Source organism: Leptosomus discolor, unplaced genomic scaffold, assembly GCF_034619465.1.
Source record: "Leptosomus discolor isolate bLepDis1 unplaced genomic scaffold, bLepDis1.hap2 HAP2_SCAFFOLD_136, whole genome shotgun sequence".
Taxonomy (NCBI): Eukaryota; Metazoa; Chordata; class Aves; order Leptosomiformes; family Leptosomidae; genus Leptosomus; species Leptosomus discolor.
In genome coordinates, this window is record NW_028237760.1 from 53,951 (window position 1) to 71,822 (window position 17,872).

Below are 17,872 nucleotides of genomic sequence, written 5' to 3' on the forward strand. Positions count from 1 at the left end.
GCAGGTCCAAAGGACACAAAGGAGGTAAAACCCGTGCTGCCCTGACTCCTTGAGCCCGCCTAGGGCCAGCCGTGGAGCTGCAGCAGGGAGCTGTAGGCTGGCCCAGCAGCATTTGCTGGCACACGCCTCCCCTCCGCACCCAGCACAGCCCTTCCCCAGCTCTGGGTACCTGTTCAGCCGCTCCTCGTGAAGTTCTTGCTGCGCACAAGCTTCATTTGCTCGGGTCCCCTTCAATTCCCCCTCCAGGAGTTTCTTCTCTGAAACATGGGCCTCTGCCACCAGGAGTTGGTGTTCTGAATCCTTTAGCTTTTGCTGCAGCTTTGAAATCTCGGACTGAATTTGGACATGGATTAAAAACCTTCTGAATGTATAGGCCAGGATCTGATACGGATCCCTTTGATCCCTCACTGTCTGAGTCACAGGAACAAAAGGTTTCCATGCTTCTACTCAAAGCACTTCTGCACGTCTTGGTGTCAAAGCCCATGAGAAGCACCACCTCTCCAATGGCTACCAGACACTTTATCGGGAATTAGCAATAATAATCCTTTTCTGCACCTCATTTGATCCTGCACACTTCAGAACCCAACCCACTGATTAGTGCAAGAACACGGCAGAAGTGATGCCACGGAAAACACAAGCTTTTGCCATTTACCAGGTAGCAAACTGCAGCACATCTCCTCGGCAAGAAGGTGGTCTGGGCTTCCTGGCCTGCCAGCCCTACTGCCAGTATTTTCAGAGACCCCGAGTTTTAGAGACAAGAGTGGAGCCATCAGATTTGGCTTCTATTATCTTGGGTATGCTCCCACAAATAACAGACCTTTTTCCTAAAATATTTTGGGAATCTTAAGGGCGTTTAAGTAGGAAGCGGGGTAAAGCCAGTCAGTGCATACGCGTACATACAGATGTCTAAGCGCGTCTCAGGGCTTGCCAAAACCTTTGCAATTCCATCAAAAGGGGGCAGTGCTCACCTCACCCCTTCTTCTACTCTGACGGCCTCGCTTCCTAAGGCATCACTCACCGCTTGTGCTTGGGCGGTCTCCTGCGCCTCTCCCAGCTGCCGACGGAGGAAAAGGTTTTCACTTCTCAGCTTGGCCAGTTCCTCCTGCAGCTCTTCTGCCTCCTCGATGGTGTCTTTCGTCTCCTGGTCTGTCTCAAGGAGTACAGCATGCTGCTCCTTTGCTTGATTCTGGACCTGAAGTAATTCTCTTTGTGTTACGTGTAAAGCCGATGTCTTTTCCGAGAGGGCTTTTCTCAGTTCTTCCACTTCTCTTTCAGCTCTGCTCAGCTGCTGAGACAAGCTCTGGTTGGTTTCTTGCACCAGAGACATGTGCTCACGCACGCTGAGCAATCGGACAATTATTTGAAGCACTTCGGCATCAACGATATCTGACGGCTGATGGCTTCCAGGGCTCGGGTGGGAAGGGGATGAACCCGACCCTGTCTGTTCAGAGATAAAGAGCACAGATTGGCAGAACTTAGGAAAGCAGCTCAGAAGAGGGGAGAGGGGCAGCATTTCCGAGAACCAGGACTCCCACCAGCTTGACGTCAGCTTAGAAAAGAGTTGTCAACAACTCTGCATCAGACATGACTCGAGGAAAGGTCTGATTTCACGCTGGCGTGTAGCGCCGTCCTACGAGGAGGACGGCAATTTAAAAAGTTTGGGTTTACGTACCGCCCCCCCAGAGCTGTTGCTCTCCTCGACGGCTTCTTGGTCTGGTGGCGCCTTACGGAGGGCAGACTCCTCGCCCCAGCGGCCGGTGTCGGGCTCCTGCACCGGCCGCAACGGGGCGCAGTCGATGGTGGCGGCCGCAGGGTGCAGCTGGTCCCGGCCGTGCGGCCGGAGCTCATCGGCACGACGGCTCCCGGAGGGCTCGGGCACCACCCGCGCCGTCCTGCGCCGCAGGAACCGCCAGATGCTCTTCATGGCCCGGTGGGAACGGGCACTGCACGGCCTCGCCTCCCCTCTCCCCGGGCAGCAGGGGCCGGCAGGACTCGGCGGGCGCTGCCGGGGGCCGGCTGCGAGCGGCGGAGCCGAGCCCCGAGGATCGGCAGGGCACGGGCAGCTGCCTACGGGCTGAGCTCCACCGCCAGCACCAGCTCCACCAGTGACACCAGCACCAGCACCGCCGGCACCGGCAGCACCGCTTCCACCAGCTCCACCAGCAGCAACAGCACTGGCTGCACTGGCAGCACCAGCACCGCCAGAGCCACTGGCACAGCACCAGCAGCACCAGCAGGTACGGTGTGTGCAGGGACTGTGCCAGCGCCCCAGGTCTAGTGGACCTGTGCGCTGACGTCATGAACGGCTGAGTGACATCATAAGGCTCTGGGGGCTGGGCGGGGCAGAGGGGCCCGCACGCTCAGAGCCTCTCTGCACACACACAGCCCACGGGGCCAAGGGGAAGCGACTGGTGTGCCCAGCCCCCCTGCGCATGGATTTGGGCACACGCTGCACCCCTGGGTGTGATGCTGGGTCTCCCCGCGCCCCTCAACGTGCCTTTCAGTGCGCCCAAAACCCCTGGGTGTGTGGGTGTGCCCTTTGGTACACCATAGAGCCTTCTGTCTGTCTGCCAGAGGGCTACCCCAGGCCACCAGGGTATATTTTGGGCTGCTCCGAGACCCTTGCTCGGCTTTTTGGGCTTCCCCTGCACGTCTCACTTAGCCTTTAGCTGCTCCTGCCGCCCGCGGCTGTGCTTTTCAGGGTGCCCCAGCCCCCCAGGTGTGAATTTCAGTGATCTCCACGGCAATTGCACTGCCATTCAGGACGATAAAGCCCCTAAGGACGCCTTTCTGAGCAGCCCAAGGCCCCGCGGTGTGCCTTTCGGGCTCCCCCAACTCCTTGCTGTGCCTTTGGCTGCATCTCCAGGCCCCGCCGTGTGCTTTCTCCTGCACCCCATCTCCCTTGCTGCACTTTCTCCTGCACCCCGTCTCCTTTGCTGTGCCTTTCACGACTCCTCCGTGTACCTGTCGGGGCAACCCGGTCACCATGACGTGCCGTTTGGGACAGCCCGGACCGCTCGGGCTTCCTTCTGGAGCACCCACAACCCCCTGGCTGCTGCCCTGGAGCCACCTCTGCTGAAGGCTGCCGGAGGCTGCAGTTCCCTGCTGTCGCTCTTCCTTCGTTTCCGCTGCGTCCCGTTGGGCTTGGGGGCAGACGGCCTCGAACGGTGTCGATGCTCCTGCTGGGTCTCCGGGGGCTCGCAGCTGCTTTGGTCATGATTCAAGGATTACACACAGCGGGTACCGTAATAAATCCTGTCTGGCAGACATCTTGGACTACAACAGACTGTCCTTGTTTCTAACCACGAACAGAGCCTTGGTTAATGAAGACCTTCGGTCTGGGACTTTACAGGGGCGTGCTAGCAGCATTGGCAATAGAGATTGTATTTCGTATTTGATCATTTATTCCCTTTGAGACTTACTTTCCCAGCATAATCATTAGTCTCTCCTACTGCTATTCGCCAATTAGAATTCTTGCTCTTCAAGGCAAGGTGGGAAGAGCAAGGGGGTCGCTAAGCAGTAGCCCCAAATCCTCAATCTGGTGATGGCCGCAGCAGTGCCGCTCGCCAGCGCTCCCTGAAGTCTCCCGTGGGGCACTGGAGCTGGCCTGTCTACCCTCTGCGCTGCAGCAGGCCCGCACTAAGGCAGGAGGAGACGTGCTTGAAGGCCAGGCCCTGCCCCCTGCTGAAGCCCGGCCCTGCCAAGCTGCCCAGGAAAGCCCCGGGGGCAGGAGCCATCCTGGAGGCAGCAGGCTGGGGTCTCCCCCGGCGGGGCCGGCGCCAAGGGCCAGAGGGCAGCAGCCCGGCCCTGCCAAGAAGGGAGCCGAGAGCTGCCCACGAGGGACAAAGCCCAGGGGAACGCCAATCTCCTCAAGCCCTCCGCAGGCCCCTGGCACCCTCCCGGCGCCGCCCGGCCTGGCGGGTCGACTCCGGGGCGGGCCGGGGCCACAGAGCCCCGGCTGCGGGGCCGCCAGCCCCCGCCGCTGCCCGCCGGCAGGCAGGGAGGGCAGCCGAGGGAAGGCGCGTGCGCGCCCCGCCTCCCGCTGCCGCGGCCGCTGCCGGGAGAGGCGGCCGCGATGGCGGTGCTGGCGTCCAACCCCAACAACCCCGTGGTCTTCTTCGATGTCGCCATCGGCGGGCAGGTGGGCGAGGGCGCCGCCGCCCCGGCCCCGGCCCCGGCCCCTGGGGCTCTCGGGAGCCGCGCGGCGGGGCCGGGGGCCGCGGGTGCAGCGGGAGGGGCCGGCGGGGGTGCGGTGGGGTGTTGCGGGGGTGCAGCGGGAGGGCGGGGGGGGCTTGTTGGGGAGGGGAGGGGAGGGGAGCGGCCAGGGGTGCAGGGCGGGGTCTTTTTGTTGGTGGTGCGGGAGGGGGTTGGCCGGGGTGCGGGGGGGGCTGTTGGGTCTCGTTGGGAGTGTAGGAGCGCAAGGGTGGGGGTGCGCTGGGAGGGGGCGGTCGCAGGGTCCGTCGTGGGGCTGTGAGGGGCGCAAGTGGTTGGAGGGGCGCGTCGGGGTTCAGCGGGGGCTGTGGGGTTGCAGGGGCGCGTGGGCAGGGGCTTGGGGCAGTGCTGCGGGGGAGGGGTGTGGAGGTGCAGGGCTGCATCGGGAGGGGGCTTGCAGGGCTGGGGTTGCAGCAGGAGGCTGACTTGGCGGGAGTTGCCTGGGTGCAGCGGTGGGGAGGCCGGTGGGTGCGAGTGGGGCCCAGAAGGCTCATGTGGCCGCCGTCTTGCCCAGGAGGTCGGCCGCATGAAGATGGAGCTGTTCGCCGACGTTGTCCCCAAAACGGCGGAGAACTTCAGGTGAGGAGCGGCCGGCGTTCCTGCGGCTCAGCCTGGAGCCGGCCTGCGAAGGGTTTTCGGTGCAGGAACGTCTCTGGTGGCAGAGCGACTGCCTGCCCCCGCGAACTGCTGCACCTGCTTTGCTCCTCTCTGCGTTGCCAGAGAGATGTGACGGTGCAGCATGCTGATCCCCGGGGGAGCCCGTCTGGCTGGAAGGTGAAGGCCTCCGGTCCCTCTCTGCTCCCTCGGTGGAGCTTCCGATAGGCCCGGTACATCTATGAAGGGGGCTGCCTTAAGGTCACGGTAGGGCTCTCCTCGCCGCCCGGTTATTTTGCCACGGGCCGACGGATGTGCCTCACGCTCTGCTCTCTTTTTTGTTTTCCAGGCAGTTTTGTACGGGGGAATTCAGGTGAGTGGGTTCTAGTGGGTCTTTTTAAGTAGGCTACTGCGAGAAAGAGGGCTGGGCAAGTAGGAAGAAGGGTCACTTGGGATTTTCTCTCACTGTCCCAGTACAAAAGGAAAGAGGGAGAGAAACCTGCTGGGATGAAGTTGTGCCGGGCTCGTCGGTGAGTCGCGGAGGTGGCAGACTTTGCCATTTGGGCCTGACTGTGTTCGTGCTCAGGTCGCTCTAGAACGGCCTGTCTGCAACTCGCAGCCGCCCGTGCTGCAGCTTGCCGCGGGATCCCGTCAAGGTGATGGTGTGGAGGTTGTAGGGAACGACGTCAGTTCATGTGCAGGGCCCACCGGAGGTTTCCCTGTGCCTCCGAGAGCACCAGCTGAGAGCCAGGCTGCAGCGCTTGGTTGTGTATCAAGGCAGCTGCTGAGGTACAGGGCAGCCCTTTGGGGCTCCGGATCCCTGGGAGGGTTTTGCGTGGGCTGTCCAGTGAGTCGCAGTGATGTTCCTGTTTATTTCCTTGCAGGAAAGATGGTGTCCCTGTGGGTTATAAAGGAAGCACTTTCCACAGGTAATTCCCCTGCTTTTGTTCAGGCACCTAAATAGCAGCCTGAGCCAGCTGGGGTTTTGAGACGCGCCTTCAAGGCGTTACTGGTCTGGGAGGCCTTTGTGGGTGGCAGCTAATTGTCCTTCTGTAGCTGTGGGGGATTTGGGGGCGCTGTCAGACGTGTACGCTGGGGTCACTGGGAGGGATCCCCCGTTCCTGGTGGGCCAGGTCAGAGATCATTTTCTGGCATCTGTCACCTAATCGCTGTCCCTGGTCGAAGAGCAGTGGCTCCCAAATCACCTGATAGCAACCAGTAGTTAATATTTGTGGTAGACTTGAGACTGTAGCGTTCGTAGGCCCTGATAACTTCCGTGGTGCTGCTGCGAGGCCAAACTCCTTTTTACCACGTAGTATTCTTCTTGAGGCATTTGTCTGCTGAGAACTAAGTATTCTTTTCCTTGTTTAGGGTGATAAAGGATTTCATGATCCAAGGAGGTGACTTTGTAAACGTATGTACCTCTGTATTCCTTTGGGGCTTCTCCTGCGTGGTGTAATAGGCACTGTTTCCAAGGGTGCGTGCTGATTTGGGGGCTCTGTTGGCTCTCTTTTGAGGTCCCCAGTAGTCACTGGAGGTTTCCTTGTAGCTTTGCTGCCATCTCACTGCAGCAGGCTGTAATGTACTTGGAAAGGAATCGTGAGTCTTGTGTGCACATACCCTCTCCTCCCCCAAAGAGTTCCTCTCTAAAAAGCCCCGTGGCAGTACAGCTCGAGGCTTTTCAAATTGGCAAAGATTTTTTTTTTTTTACCCTGTTGTCCTTCCCCGCCTTCTCCTGTCCCCCCGAACAAGAAACCCTGCGAGTTTGTCTTTGCTTTGCGGAGAGTGACCTTAAGTAGGCAACCGAGAAGCATGTGGTGCAAGAGATCGTTTCCGTGCAAACGAACTTTTTGTCAGTGAATTGTGCCAAAAGAGGACAGAGTTTGTGCCGGCAGTGGTGGTCGTGCTCTGAGTTGGGGAGAAGCAGAGTGTGTGGGGAAGGCTGGAGGACCGCGGGGTCTCTTGGCTGTCCTAGGACCCAGTAAAATGATTTCATTTCTGGAAGTGTTTCAAAACGTGAGGGGGCGTGATGAAGCTTTTTTAATCCAAACTTCCTAAAACTTGGTTGTCTGAAAGTCGCTGAGGGGAGTGACCGCACGGCGGGCGGCTCAGCCGCAGCAGACTTTAGGTGGTCGCTAATTGCGATGCTGCTGCGATGCCCCCGCAGGCTTTATTCCTTCCCCTGGAGCTGCTCAAGCATTAGGGCTTGCACCAGACATTGAATGTGTTGGCTCCTGGTGCGTATGGAGGGCAGGGGAGCATCCATTTGGGGCAGAGTTGAGCCCTGTCCTTTTGCGTGGGGCTTTTAAATTTGTGTTTTAATAAACTGAACCGTTGGGTAGCGCTGGCTCAGAACAAGCGCTGAGGCTGACGGGGCACCTCTGTCACCCAGGGAGACGGCACCGGAGTAGCCAGTATATACAGGGGTCCTTTTGCCGACGAAAACTTCAAGCTGAAACACTCTGCTCCTGGGCTGCTCTCTATGGTGAGTAGAAAACACTGCCGTTGTAAGACGGAAAAGCTTTAGGTACTTTCTCTGTGCCCTTTTCCTGGGTGTATCGGGTATTTGCCAGGCAACAGACATCTCCACCGCTGGACCCAAGGGCTGAAAGACCGGCTGTGTAAGTGCTCGTCAGAAGGCTGCTCGTGGGTTAATGCGTGGAGGAACAGCGAAGTCCCGATGATGATCCTGCAGCATCCTTTCTTTTCCCCCGTTGGAGGGCTGGGGCAGGCTTTGCTCGATGAGCTTTGAGAAGAGCTTGGTGGCTCTTGCGGTTTGTGTAGGGTGGCAAGCGGTGGGGTTTTCTTCCTCCCCGATGCTGTTACCGAGCACTGACCTCAGCAAGGGGGAGGCAAAGAGGTGGGGCGTTCCGAAGCCGTAGCAGCGTTCCCAGGGTGCCTTTGCTAACATAGGCTTCCTGTTCCACGCTGTAGGAAAAACTGCAAGCGTTGCCCCTTGCCTGGTAGGAACAGTACCCTGACTTTGGCCACAGACAGCAAGCGGAGCCGGTGCTGCAGCGTTCCTGTCTGCAGCTGCTTCTCGCCCAGCTCTTTCAGCTGCCCTGCCCTTAAAGCACTTGCTTAGAGCATTCGCCATGTGCATTACTTACTCCTCCCGTTCCAAGCACGGCCCAGAAAGAGGTGTCACGACACAGCTAAGCGAGCAGTGTGCCGTGGCGTGGGACGAGGGATCCCGCGCTGGTCTCGGCAGCTTTGTGTGAAAGCGGCGTGGCTCCGGAGTCGCTCTGCCGGGCCAAGCCGTGGTCCCTCCCAGCTGGGTCCTTCCGCAGCTGGCTAGCGATAAGTAAAAATGCCACGGGACTGTGTCCCGTGCAGCCCTGCAGCTGCAAAACGTGCCCAGTTCACTTGCCGGCCCAGAAACGGGCTTTAGTATCTCCTGGGTGTCCAAAGAGCTTTGAAAAACCGGAATGGACTTAAGCGTGGCAGAGCCGTGTTCTTAGCAGAGCGCGCACGCTCCGGGTGCTGCGCTCAGGTGTGAATTCAATTTGCCGTCCGCATCGCGCTGTTCCGTGAGCCCTGTGCCGCTGGGATCGTTGCCTTTCTCATCCTGGTCGTCAGAACAGACACGTTTGGGTTGGTTTGTCCTGAGGAAACCTTCCAACTAGCAGAAAGCTGCTTTTTTTTTTTCTGCCCTGGTTTCTGTCTCTTCAGTTTTCCCCGGGACAATACTGCAGCCAGGAAGGACTCGCCACCAAAAAGTTTGGCCTTTTTTCAGGAGCGTGCCCTAGAGCCCAGATTTCAGCGCGATCTTGTGCTGAACGTGCCTGCGTAGAAGTACGGTGGGAAGTTGGTGAGAGCGGCATGACCAGACTGGGTGGCGTGCCGCGTCCCAGCCCGGGGTGCTCTCCTGCGGATGCGTATCTGCTGCCCGTGGTTTGTGTAGCCACAAGCTAAAAAGAAGCTAGGCTGGGTCTAGAGCAACAGCTTTTTCCTACGTGAGGCGCGTCTGCCTTCGGTTTTGGCAAGTCTTTGATTGTACACTGTTGGTATTTTGCCATTCTCCCCCCAGGCAAACAGTGGTCCCAGTACCAACGGCTGTCAGTTTTTCGTTACGTGCTCCAAATGTGACTGGTTGGATGGGAAACCCGTCGTGTTCGGTGAGTACCGGCAGCGGCGGCCTGGCGTCCCGGCTGAGGGACACTGCCTGTGGCGCAGCTGCTCGAAGAAACAGCCGGGGACTGCTTGTTCTTCGCCCCTCGCTTGTGGAGCACGTTTTAAGAGGGATCGTTTCCTTTGCCGGTTTAGAGCTCGGAAGCCAGCCCTGACGTGGCCAGTAGCTTTACACTGCACCAGACTTTCCAGCGGGAACAAAAGTGCATGTACCTGTGATGAGTGGCGGGGAGCAAAGGTAAATCCGGCCGTATTGAGATGGAAGAATTTTCTCATTCTAAGTAAAATCGTCGATGGGCTGTTGGTCATGAGAAAAATGGAAGTAAGTTGAATTTGCCCATTTCTCCGCGAACGTCCCCTTGGGCAAGTGGTACAGAGGATTGACAAGGGTGGTTCTGTTCTCTGCCGCTGTCTGTTTAGAGGGTACCAGGGAACAGCAGCGTTGATAACTGGTATTACCGGTTGTCGTTGTTATAAAATGGCAGGAAAGGCGTTGAGGCAAATGCTGTGCTATAGATTGACTTTAGAAATGCTGTGCTGTCGTGGTTGCTGGTTGGTCTTTGAGCGGGGATTGTGTTCCTGTGGCTTTATTTGCGACGCTTTGCATTTGTTGGGGAAGCTGAATTGAAAAGCTGTTCCGTCAGCAACCCAGACGAGGGTGTGAAGCAGATCACTTCTGTGCCGTTGCCCGGGATTATTCCGTGGATGCTGAATGATCAGTTCTGCTGATCCGTGATCAGCGTGTTTGATAAGAAAAATGAAAGTCATCTCCTGAAGGGCTTCCAGCGTCGTGACTGGGTGTCTGAGTAGATGAGGAGATGTAACAAACAGCGGTGAGTTCGAGACGGGCGAAACTGAACTCCCTGGCCCGCGCCTGGCTAATGTGCGCAAGGGCCTCCACCCTCGGTCTGGGAAGCGGGGCGAGCACAGAGCTGACCCCCGTCCGGTGTTGAGAAAAGGTCCCGTGCAAGGAAGGGTACGGCGCGGTGTGATGCACGTGTTGCTGACCCTCTTTGCCAGGAGCACCGATGGCAGGGTTGCGGTGTGCCTGCCTTGTGCGTCACTGCAGCGAGGGGCGAGTTGAGGGAAATAAGTAAGAGACTCAGAAAGGAGCAGCTGAGTCCAGCAGAAGGAGAGGTTCAGAATGAGGGTTGCTGTGGGACTGTCTGGTGTTTGGATTCCGCAAAGGCCGTACAAAGGCAAGTTTGCTTCGCGTGTTGCAGCTGTAATTAGTAACTTTCAAGCTTTAGGCCAGAGCAGCCTCAAGCGACGTGATGCCTGCTGTATCTCAGGAGGAGCTCTCTGGCTTTAGCTCTGTGCCTTCCCTCCCCTTGGAGGGATCGGGGTCTGGTCTGTATCCCAAACCTCTGCCCGCAGAGAGAGTGCAGCAGCTTATGGCTGGGTCCGTTGCCCAAATGCGTGATGGTGCTTCTGTGTGACTCGGAGCTGTGTCTGGATTTCCCGGTTCCTGATGCTGTAGGCATCTCTCTCTCAGCCGGTCTTGGAGTACCTGTCACTCGCGGGATTTGCCGAGCTTTTATGAGGTTTAACGCTATACGTTTGTCTGTCCTCAGAATGTGCCGACGGGTCCAAACAACAAACCCAAGCTGCCGGTTGTGATCTCCCAGTGCGGGGAAATGTAGAGCAGTGAAACAGAAATGGGGTAAGTGTGTCTTCGCAGGCCGCCAGTGCAATCAGCCTCTGGGCTGCTCTGCTCCTTTCCTTTTCTCTTGACTTAGTTTCGCAGTCCTTTGAGTCTGTAGAGAGCTGACTCAGCTCAGTGAAGCGCCAGCAAATCCCCACCGTTTTTGGCCTTCCATTCGATGATTTCCAGAGAGGTCTGGAATTGCCCACGAAGACACTTTGTCCCCGCTTCCATAACAGAGTCTTTCAGATCTGTGGCACTCCAGACTCTGGGGAGCTCCTCCTGCTTGATGAAGTGACAACAGGGGATGTAATTGTTCTTTCGTTTCCCTGGTACTTCTGGTGGCGTCGATAGGCTTTTGAAGAGAGGGACCACCTTGTTCCCAGGCTTTCTTGCAGATGGGCAGACCCGTGCTGATGGGTGGGGTCCCCTTTAGGGCTGTCCTCAGGCCCAGGCTTGTTCATCATTTCTGCTTGGAGCACATGATCTCTGGCCAAGATCCAGCTTGAGACCGGCAGCTTTTCCCTTCTAGGGACGAGGCCGGTGCCACCTCGCTGACTTCCCAGCCAGGTTTTAGGAACTGCCTTTCTGCAGCCTGCTGCCTCTCAGCTGCTGGAGACAAGGAGGGCATCTGCCTTGCCCAGCTTCAGCCAGCTGAGTCAGTTACTTGTCCAGACCCTTTAAAATCAGCCGGGAGAAAGAGGCGCTGGTGGGTTTGGGTTCGGAGGCGGGTGCAGAGGCCCGGCATGGAGACCCAGGAGGACGCCCGCGTTCTCTGGCTCAGGGTGAGCTGATGCGTGCAGCAAGTAGCGCTCCCGTGAAAACCGCTGAGGCGGCACCCAGTGTCACTGCACGGTCTTGCTGTTGTAGGATGAGTCGGGAATGGCCGTCCAGCGTTTCGGACCTGTTTCTTCTGCGTTTCAGCGTTCCTTTGCCGGTGCTTAGGCCTGTGCTGGCTCCATGCCGTTCCATCTCCAGCCGGTTCCCCCACTGCCCCAGTCCTCTCTGCAGGCCAGATCCGCGCTCTTGACGTTCTCCTGAAATTACTTCATCATTGGCATCTTACCTTTTTTGGGTTTTCTCTCATTTTGAAATGTAAATAAAGAATTTTGTTAAATATGCGTGCAGAGCGCATCAGTTGACGTGCTCGGGAAGAGATTCTTCTTCAGGTGAGGAGGACTGCAGAGTCTTCAGCAACGTGTGTTGTCCCTAGCTGGTTCAGCAGGGAGCTTCTACTGGGCGTGGTGGTGCGGGGCCCTGCTGCTGGGCGATTGCGAAATGGGCAAGAAGGGGTGAAGGGAGCATGGCAGAGCACGGCAGTGCCGTCCTACAGCAGCTCCTTTACTGGGCAGGTAAGTCGGGCTGCCTGGCAGAGAGGTTCTTGGCGTCTTGGGAACAGCCAGAGCCTTTCTACACGCAGCCTTGCTGAAGCAGAAGGAATTGGCGCGGCGCAGGCTTCATCCCCGTGAGTTTGCTGGGCTCTGGGGCGAGTCGTGTTGTAAACAAGCGTTTGTAAAACCTCCCCTGGCGCGTGGCGGCACGAGGCCGTCGGGCTGTCGTGTGGCACGGGCGTTAGAGGAATTTACCTGGGTGCGACGTGGGTGTTAGGGCAGGGCTTTGGGCTGGGAAGCCAAGAATGCTTATGCTTTAGGAGCAGAAATTGGGCCTCCTTATCCTGCACGGTTACCGAGGGCGCAGCTGAGGCTGCCGGTCGGTGGAAAAACTGACTTTCTCCTTCCAGAATTGGGTTGCAAGCTGACCTACCTGCTGGGGGACACGCAAGCGCCCCTCGGGGGGGCTGGGCTACGGCGTGAGTTTCCTCATCCGGCAGATGAAAACGTAAGGGAGCTGGGACAAAGCCTGTTCTGTCACCTGCAGGCGCTTCATACCGCCCGGGGACGTCCCGCCGCTCCTCGGGCAGCAGGAGTGTGTTGTGTGGGGCTGTCTTGGGGAGGTGCGGGCCGCGCCCTTTGCTTGGGCGTTACCCAGCGCGAGGTGGCAAGCGCTGATGTGCTGGAGGACAGATCCTGCAGGCGGGCTTTGGTGTGCTCTGTTGTCTCGGGGCTGTTTGAAGTCCTTGAAGCAGGCTCCGGCTGTCGGGATTTCCAGGTCTCCATTCCTGGGGCTGCACAGCTCCTGAAGTCACTCGTGCTCACTTCTGTCCAGCCCGAGGCATCTCGCCTGCTTGTACCTGCAGAATCCCAGGTGATGAAAGAAACACAAAGCACACCGCCCCTTTCCTCTGCAGCCCCGAGAACGCTTTCCAGAGGGGTCTCTCCTGTGGGAGGAGGGTTAAAGATTCCCAAGAGCGAGGAGCAAACTGGAAGCTGGTGACAGCTGTGAAATAGAGGTGACCAAAAAGAGAGAGGCTGGGCTGCCGGTGCTGCTCGGGAAATGTGTCCAGATGGCCCTTCCCTGGGGGGCTGCTGAGGCAGGAGCTTGGCTGCAGGCGGCTCGGGGGAGCTCTGCCTGCCAGCTGCAGTGCTGAGGTTTGCACTGCTGAGGCGGGTACCCAAATTCACTGTACTTTTTCCTGAGGGAAAGCAGCGTATTGCTGGCTCCAGGCTTGATCTGGGGAGTAAAGAGTGAATTTAGCATAGCTTAGTAGTGAGCAGCAATTAGCTAGCTAGACCCAGCACAGGATAAGGGAGCAGAAGCAGCCTTGAAATGTTTGAGACAGTAGGAAGAGCTTGGATGAGAAAGTACACGATGAAGAAGACTCTGAGCCTTCCTCCGAAAGTCCCCAAAGGACGACCACCAGATGACAGCACGCGCGCGCCAAGAGGAGGAAACGTGTTATAATACTTTCTGAGAAACAATTATAATATCCCCAGCTATTCTCGGAACTAATTGCAGACGCTCATGAATATGCATGTTTTGAGGTAATACATAGAGTTGTAGAATGTGACCCGTGTGCCAGCTAGGAGGAGCGACCCCCCCTTGCACCCAGCGCCGTGCTAAACAGACCTGCTTTGGAACTCTCTGCGAGTTAGAGAGTTTGTCTCCACGCTTCAGGGGCAGCAGCTCTTTCTCAGCCTGATGCATGTGTTTCTGTCACTGCGATCAGCTAGTCTCGCTTCCCGCGTAGCAGGGGTCACAGAGCTTCCCCAAATGAACATCCTCGCAGGCTTCATCACCGAGATTTGAAGGTGTCTCCACAATTTCCTCCCCTAGGGTCCCTTGCATGGTGGATTCCCTATTTGCCATTGTATTTTAAGGCTTGTTTTTCTCTGGACTTCCTGAGCATCGTCCAGTTTTGATATCCTTCTGGTTTCAAGGTCACGGTCCCGATGCAGATCCCTTGCGGGACTGTATGACTGTTGGAAAGCTCTTTCCTTCGTTAGCCGACTTGGAGATCTCCTGGAACCGTAAGTGACCAAGATAGCTTGACAAGGCCTATGGCCATACCCCCCCATCGGTTCTTGCGATGGGCTGACCTTGGCCCCAGTCCCCCCCTGGCCGTGGTGTAACGTGGGAAGCTGGGTCCCTGGCTTGCAGTTTTCACGCTAGGATGGGGGAATGGGCAGTCCTTTGGGGGTGATGTTGCAAGGGCTGATGCCGAGGGGATACGCCTTGGTCGGAAAGGTGGTGGAGTGATGGGTCAGCTCCCAGATACCTTCTTGGTGGTTGCCGGTGAGTGAGGTTTGTCTCCTCTTCTGAGGGAGGAGTGACGTAGGCAAGGGCAGGGCTAGGAATCTGTGACCGGCAAGCCCATTTTTCAAGTGCCCGAGGAAAGTGACTTGGTGGACAAGAAGGCTGGGTTTCCCCCGGACCTTGCCCCTGGGGAATTCAGCAGAGCTCTTGGATCTCTCTGAGCCCACGTAAGGTGAAGACGTAGGGGATGGAGGCAAAGAGGAGGTGAAATGAAAGGTGATCCTTAGAGAAGGGCTCAGGGGAAGGGAGGGCAGCTGCCCCCCAGTCTCTCCCCCTCCCTCTGGCAGAGAAGCTCCCCTGGGCAGGAAGGATGGGATGCTGAGGAAAAGGCTCATTAAAGACAAGGCTGCGAAGAGCCCTCTGGCCCGGGGCTGCAGCCTGGCTCCGAAACGGCTCCAGCAGGAGGCATTTCTTTCTGGGAGGAACTGCCCGGGCAGGTGAAAGCAAAGGAGCTCCTGGGGGCGCAGCGCAAGCGCAGGCAGAGGGAGCCGAGCCTGGGCCCTGCATCTGCAGCGTGGAGGGGCCGAGGGGCACCTCAGCCAGGTCCCAAACTGCCGTGGGCAAAGCGCAGACCCTTTGCCCTCCTCCCCGCGAGGGCTGGCACGGGGCTCGGGACCTCTGCGCGCTGCCCGCCCCCTGGGGCGGGGGGTTAGACCCGGTCCCCCACCCGGCTTCAAGCGCCAAGCGGGGCGCTTGGGCCCGTCCGCTCCCCGCCAGCGCAGCCCCCCCCCCGCCGCCGTTCTCCGGGGGCTGATGGCGATGCTTTAACTGCACTCAGGACGTGTCTGAGGCAGCTCCGCCACGTCCCCCCCCCCGGCCGCCCCGCCCCGCCCCGCCCCGCCCCGCCGCGGGGATTAACGCTGCCGGGCTCCCGCCTGCTGACTCCCGCTTCTCTCCCGGCAGCCGGGAGCGCCGGGGCTGCACCCAGCCCTGGGAGCGGGGCCGCAGGCGGGGGCCGCCCGCGCGGCCGCTCTGCCCCGTGGCTCCAGGGCTGTGGTTGGGATTGCCCCCGGCTGGGGAAGGGGCCTTGAGGCCCCTCCGTCACTCCTAGCGAGCGTTCAGGATCTCCCCTCTTTGGATGTCCAGGTCCCCTCCTTGCTGCTGTGCCTATTCCATTTCCCTCGCCCCCTCCATCTCCCTTCTGGCCCCTGGACCCGTCATCCTTGCGCTCGGAGCCCCTCCTTTTGCCCCCCATCTTCCTTCTCCGCACGTTCTCGTCCCCTCCCTCAGTGCTCGGGTACCTCCCGCTCCCCTCCGCAGGCTTGCACGAAGCAAAGTGGAAGGGGGAAGAGCAGGAGCAAAGGGGAACGACTGGGTCCGAGTACAGATAGAGGGGAGCACAGAAAAGTGGGCACGTGCTGGAAGGCAACTTCTCCCAGTTTCGTTTCCAAACCTTGTAATTTTGGACTGGACAAGGAACTGGGGTTCAGGGGGAGATCCGGTGGCTTCACCCCCTTCCACCCCTCTTCCATTTTACGGAGTTTATCTACAAATGCCAGCCTCCGGGGGGATCTGGGGTGACGCACGCACACCCTGACGCTTGGGCGAGTTGCAAAAAAGCTGTCGAATCCTGTGGTTGAACTATATGACAGAAATCGCCAGGTCAGCCGATTTGGCGATTGCCCCAAGAGCCCAAAAGCCAAGATTTCACAAACCTCTTTCCCCGTGCAGCTGCGCCATCAGGGTGATTAGAAAAGGGAATCACTGTAGAATCTTCTGTCAGGTTAACATCCATCCCCTGTAATTCCTCCAAGCGGTCAGATGTAAAAGGAAAGAACTTCTGGTAAAGCACATGTAATTGAAATTTCAGTTTTGGAAAACTTTTGCTCTCCTAAGATAAAAGCAACAAGCAGTCAAACGACCGACCTGTTTTAACCCAGCTTTCAAATATTTCCCCGCTCTGACTACTAGGTAACAGGCATTGCACTTGGTAATCCAAACAATTCTGTACTGTCCAAATGTAGGCTGGTAGTAGAGGACTCTTCCTTGAACAATTCACAGACAGTAATGCTCTCCAAAACACGCCACTGTTAAAAACACTCCTATATTTACAAACGAGTGCTGATGCTCTGGCTCTCCTGCAGCTGGAGGCTGTGGTCTCTCCGGGCAAAGCTACGTTCAAGTACCCAATCTCAGAAGCTTGCGAGGGGGACAAGCCTGAGGATGAGTCTTGGCTTGCGGCTTCTCCTTCAGGCTTCACGTCTCGCGTGGCCTGCAGGGTGCTGAGAGAGCCTGGTGGTTCTCGTGATGGGGAGCTGAAAACAAAACAAAGTTCCTCTCCTGAGTCATTCTGCAAACTCCATCTGAGCCTCCGCCACCCGCACGGCCCCAACGCTCCTCCCAGCCTCTCTGTGAGGCAGCGCAGGGCGACAGTCGGTGCCTTTCGCTTGGACCAAGTCTGGGATACTCCTCCTCCAGCCAAGGAGCTGGCGGCCCTCATCTACCCCAGAGCCTCCTCAGACGGTCCGTCACCCTCCATGGCACCCGCAGGCCGTCACCGAGTCCACTGGGCTGGGTCTCCAGCAGGCAGGGAGCGGAGCTGCAGAGCCCCTCTGCCTTCCCTTGCCCATCTGGCGCGGATCGTGGGGATCCCGGCTACACCAGCAGAGAAACAGCTCGAGCTCCCTCCTGCCCCATAGCCTGGGACGTGAGTCACGCAGTCCTGGGCAGCAGCGGTCCTCTACGGCTCATCACCTCTTGTGTGAAGACACGCTTCCAAAAAGCCTGGGCACCAAGCTGATCTCTAAATCCCACCGTGGGCCCCGACAGAGTTTGAAAATGTCACTCCTCCGTCCCATTAGCTTCAGTCTTTAAACACAGTCTTTAGAAACGGAGTCAGCCGCCAGCACGGCATCTCCCCGGCTGAGGAGGACCCGTCTGTGCGGCAGCTCACCTCGCTCCAGTCGGTCTTGGCTGGCAGCTCCGTCTGGGTCTTGGCCAGCGACGTCTCCGTCCCCCAAATGCTGGAGCTGCTGCTGCAGCTCCTCCACCTGCTGCTCCAGGGGCTTCCTAAAAGCACGTTGGGCTGACAGTGAGACACTGACGTGGAGGCCTGCCTCCGTGAATTTAAGGCTGGCTGGGATCTAAACCCAACACCACGCTGCTCTGCACCTGCCCTGGGCAACAGCGAGGGCAGAAAGAAATCAGGACGTCCTGGCTGTCCCCACCTCCCAGTGGCACGTGAAAGGTGCGTGCTGTGTCCGGGATCCTCAATGCCAGCGGCACAAGAAAGGGCCCTGCCGGCAGCTGGAGGGTAAACCAAATCACTGGGCTGGCAGGAGGGGCCACTCACCTTCTGAGGCAGCTGAAGCCTCCAAAGCTCTTTCAAATCTGACACAGAGGGGATGTGGGGAGCTCTGCCAGGGACACTGGCAGGTCCAAAGGACACAAAGGAGGTAAAACCCGTGCTGCCCTGACTCCTTGAGCCCGCCTAGGGCCAGCCGTGGAGCTGCAGCAGGGAGCTGCAGGCTGGCCCAGCAGCATTTGCTGGCACACGCCTCCCCTCCGCACCCAGCACAGCCCTTCCCCAGCTCTGGGTACCTGTTCAGCCGCTCCTCGTGAAGTTCTTGCTGCGCACAAGCTTCATTTGCTCGGGTCCCCTTCAGTTCGCCCTCCAGAAGTTTCTTGTCTGAAACA

At 58.3% G+C, this 17,872-nt stretch overlaps 1 protein-coding gene across 3 annotated transcripts; it reads left to right on the plus strand.

Annotated features, from left to right (window-relative positions):
- The first annotated feature begins 4,055 nt into the window (after positions 1–4,055).
- On the plus strand, positions 4,056–11,724 carry LOC147413053 (peptidyl-prolyl cis-trans isomerase H-like). Of its 3 annotated transcripts, XM_086480720.1 has the most exons (10): positions 4,056–4,141; positions 4,727–4,791; positions 5,156–5,179; positions 5,691–5,735; positions 6,178–6,220; positions 7,199–7,291; positions 8,837–8,928; positions 9,220–9,259; positions 10,512–10,600; positions 11,115–11,724. In XM_086480720.1, exons 1-9 carry the CDS (start codon positions 4,076–4,078, stop codon positions 10,578–10,580), a joined length of 537 nt encoding a protein of 178 aa, XP_086336846.1. In that variant the 5' UTR covers positions 4,056–4,075; the 3' UTR covers positions 10,581–10,600; positions 11,115–11,724. The 3 variants fall into 3 exon arrangements, with proteins under 3 accessions (XP_086336846.1, XP_086336844.1, XP_086336847.1); XM_086480718.1 differs by lacking the exons at positions 4,056–4,141; positions 4,727–4,791; positions 8,837–8,928; positions 9,220–9,259; positions 11,115–11,724 and adding exons at positions 5,281–5,336; positions 5,426–5,595; positions 9,073–9,175 and having other exon boundaries at positions 5,052–5,179; positions 10,512–10,549; XM_086480721.1 differs by lacking the exons at positions 4,056–4,141; positions 4,727–4,791; positions 8,837–8,928; ... (1 more) ...; positions 10,512–10,600; positions 11,115–11,724 and adding exons at positions 5,281–5,336; positions 5,426–5,595; positions 7,380–7,826 and having other exon boundaries at positions 5,052–5,179.
- Positions 11,725–17,872: the final 6,148 nt, after the last annotated feature.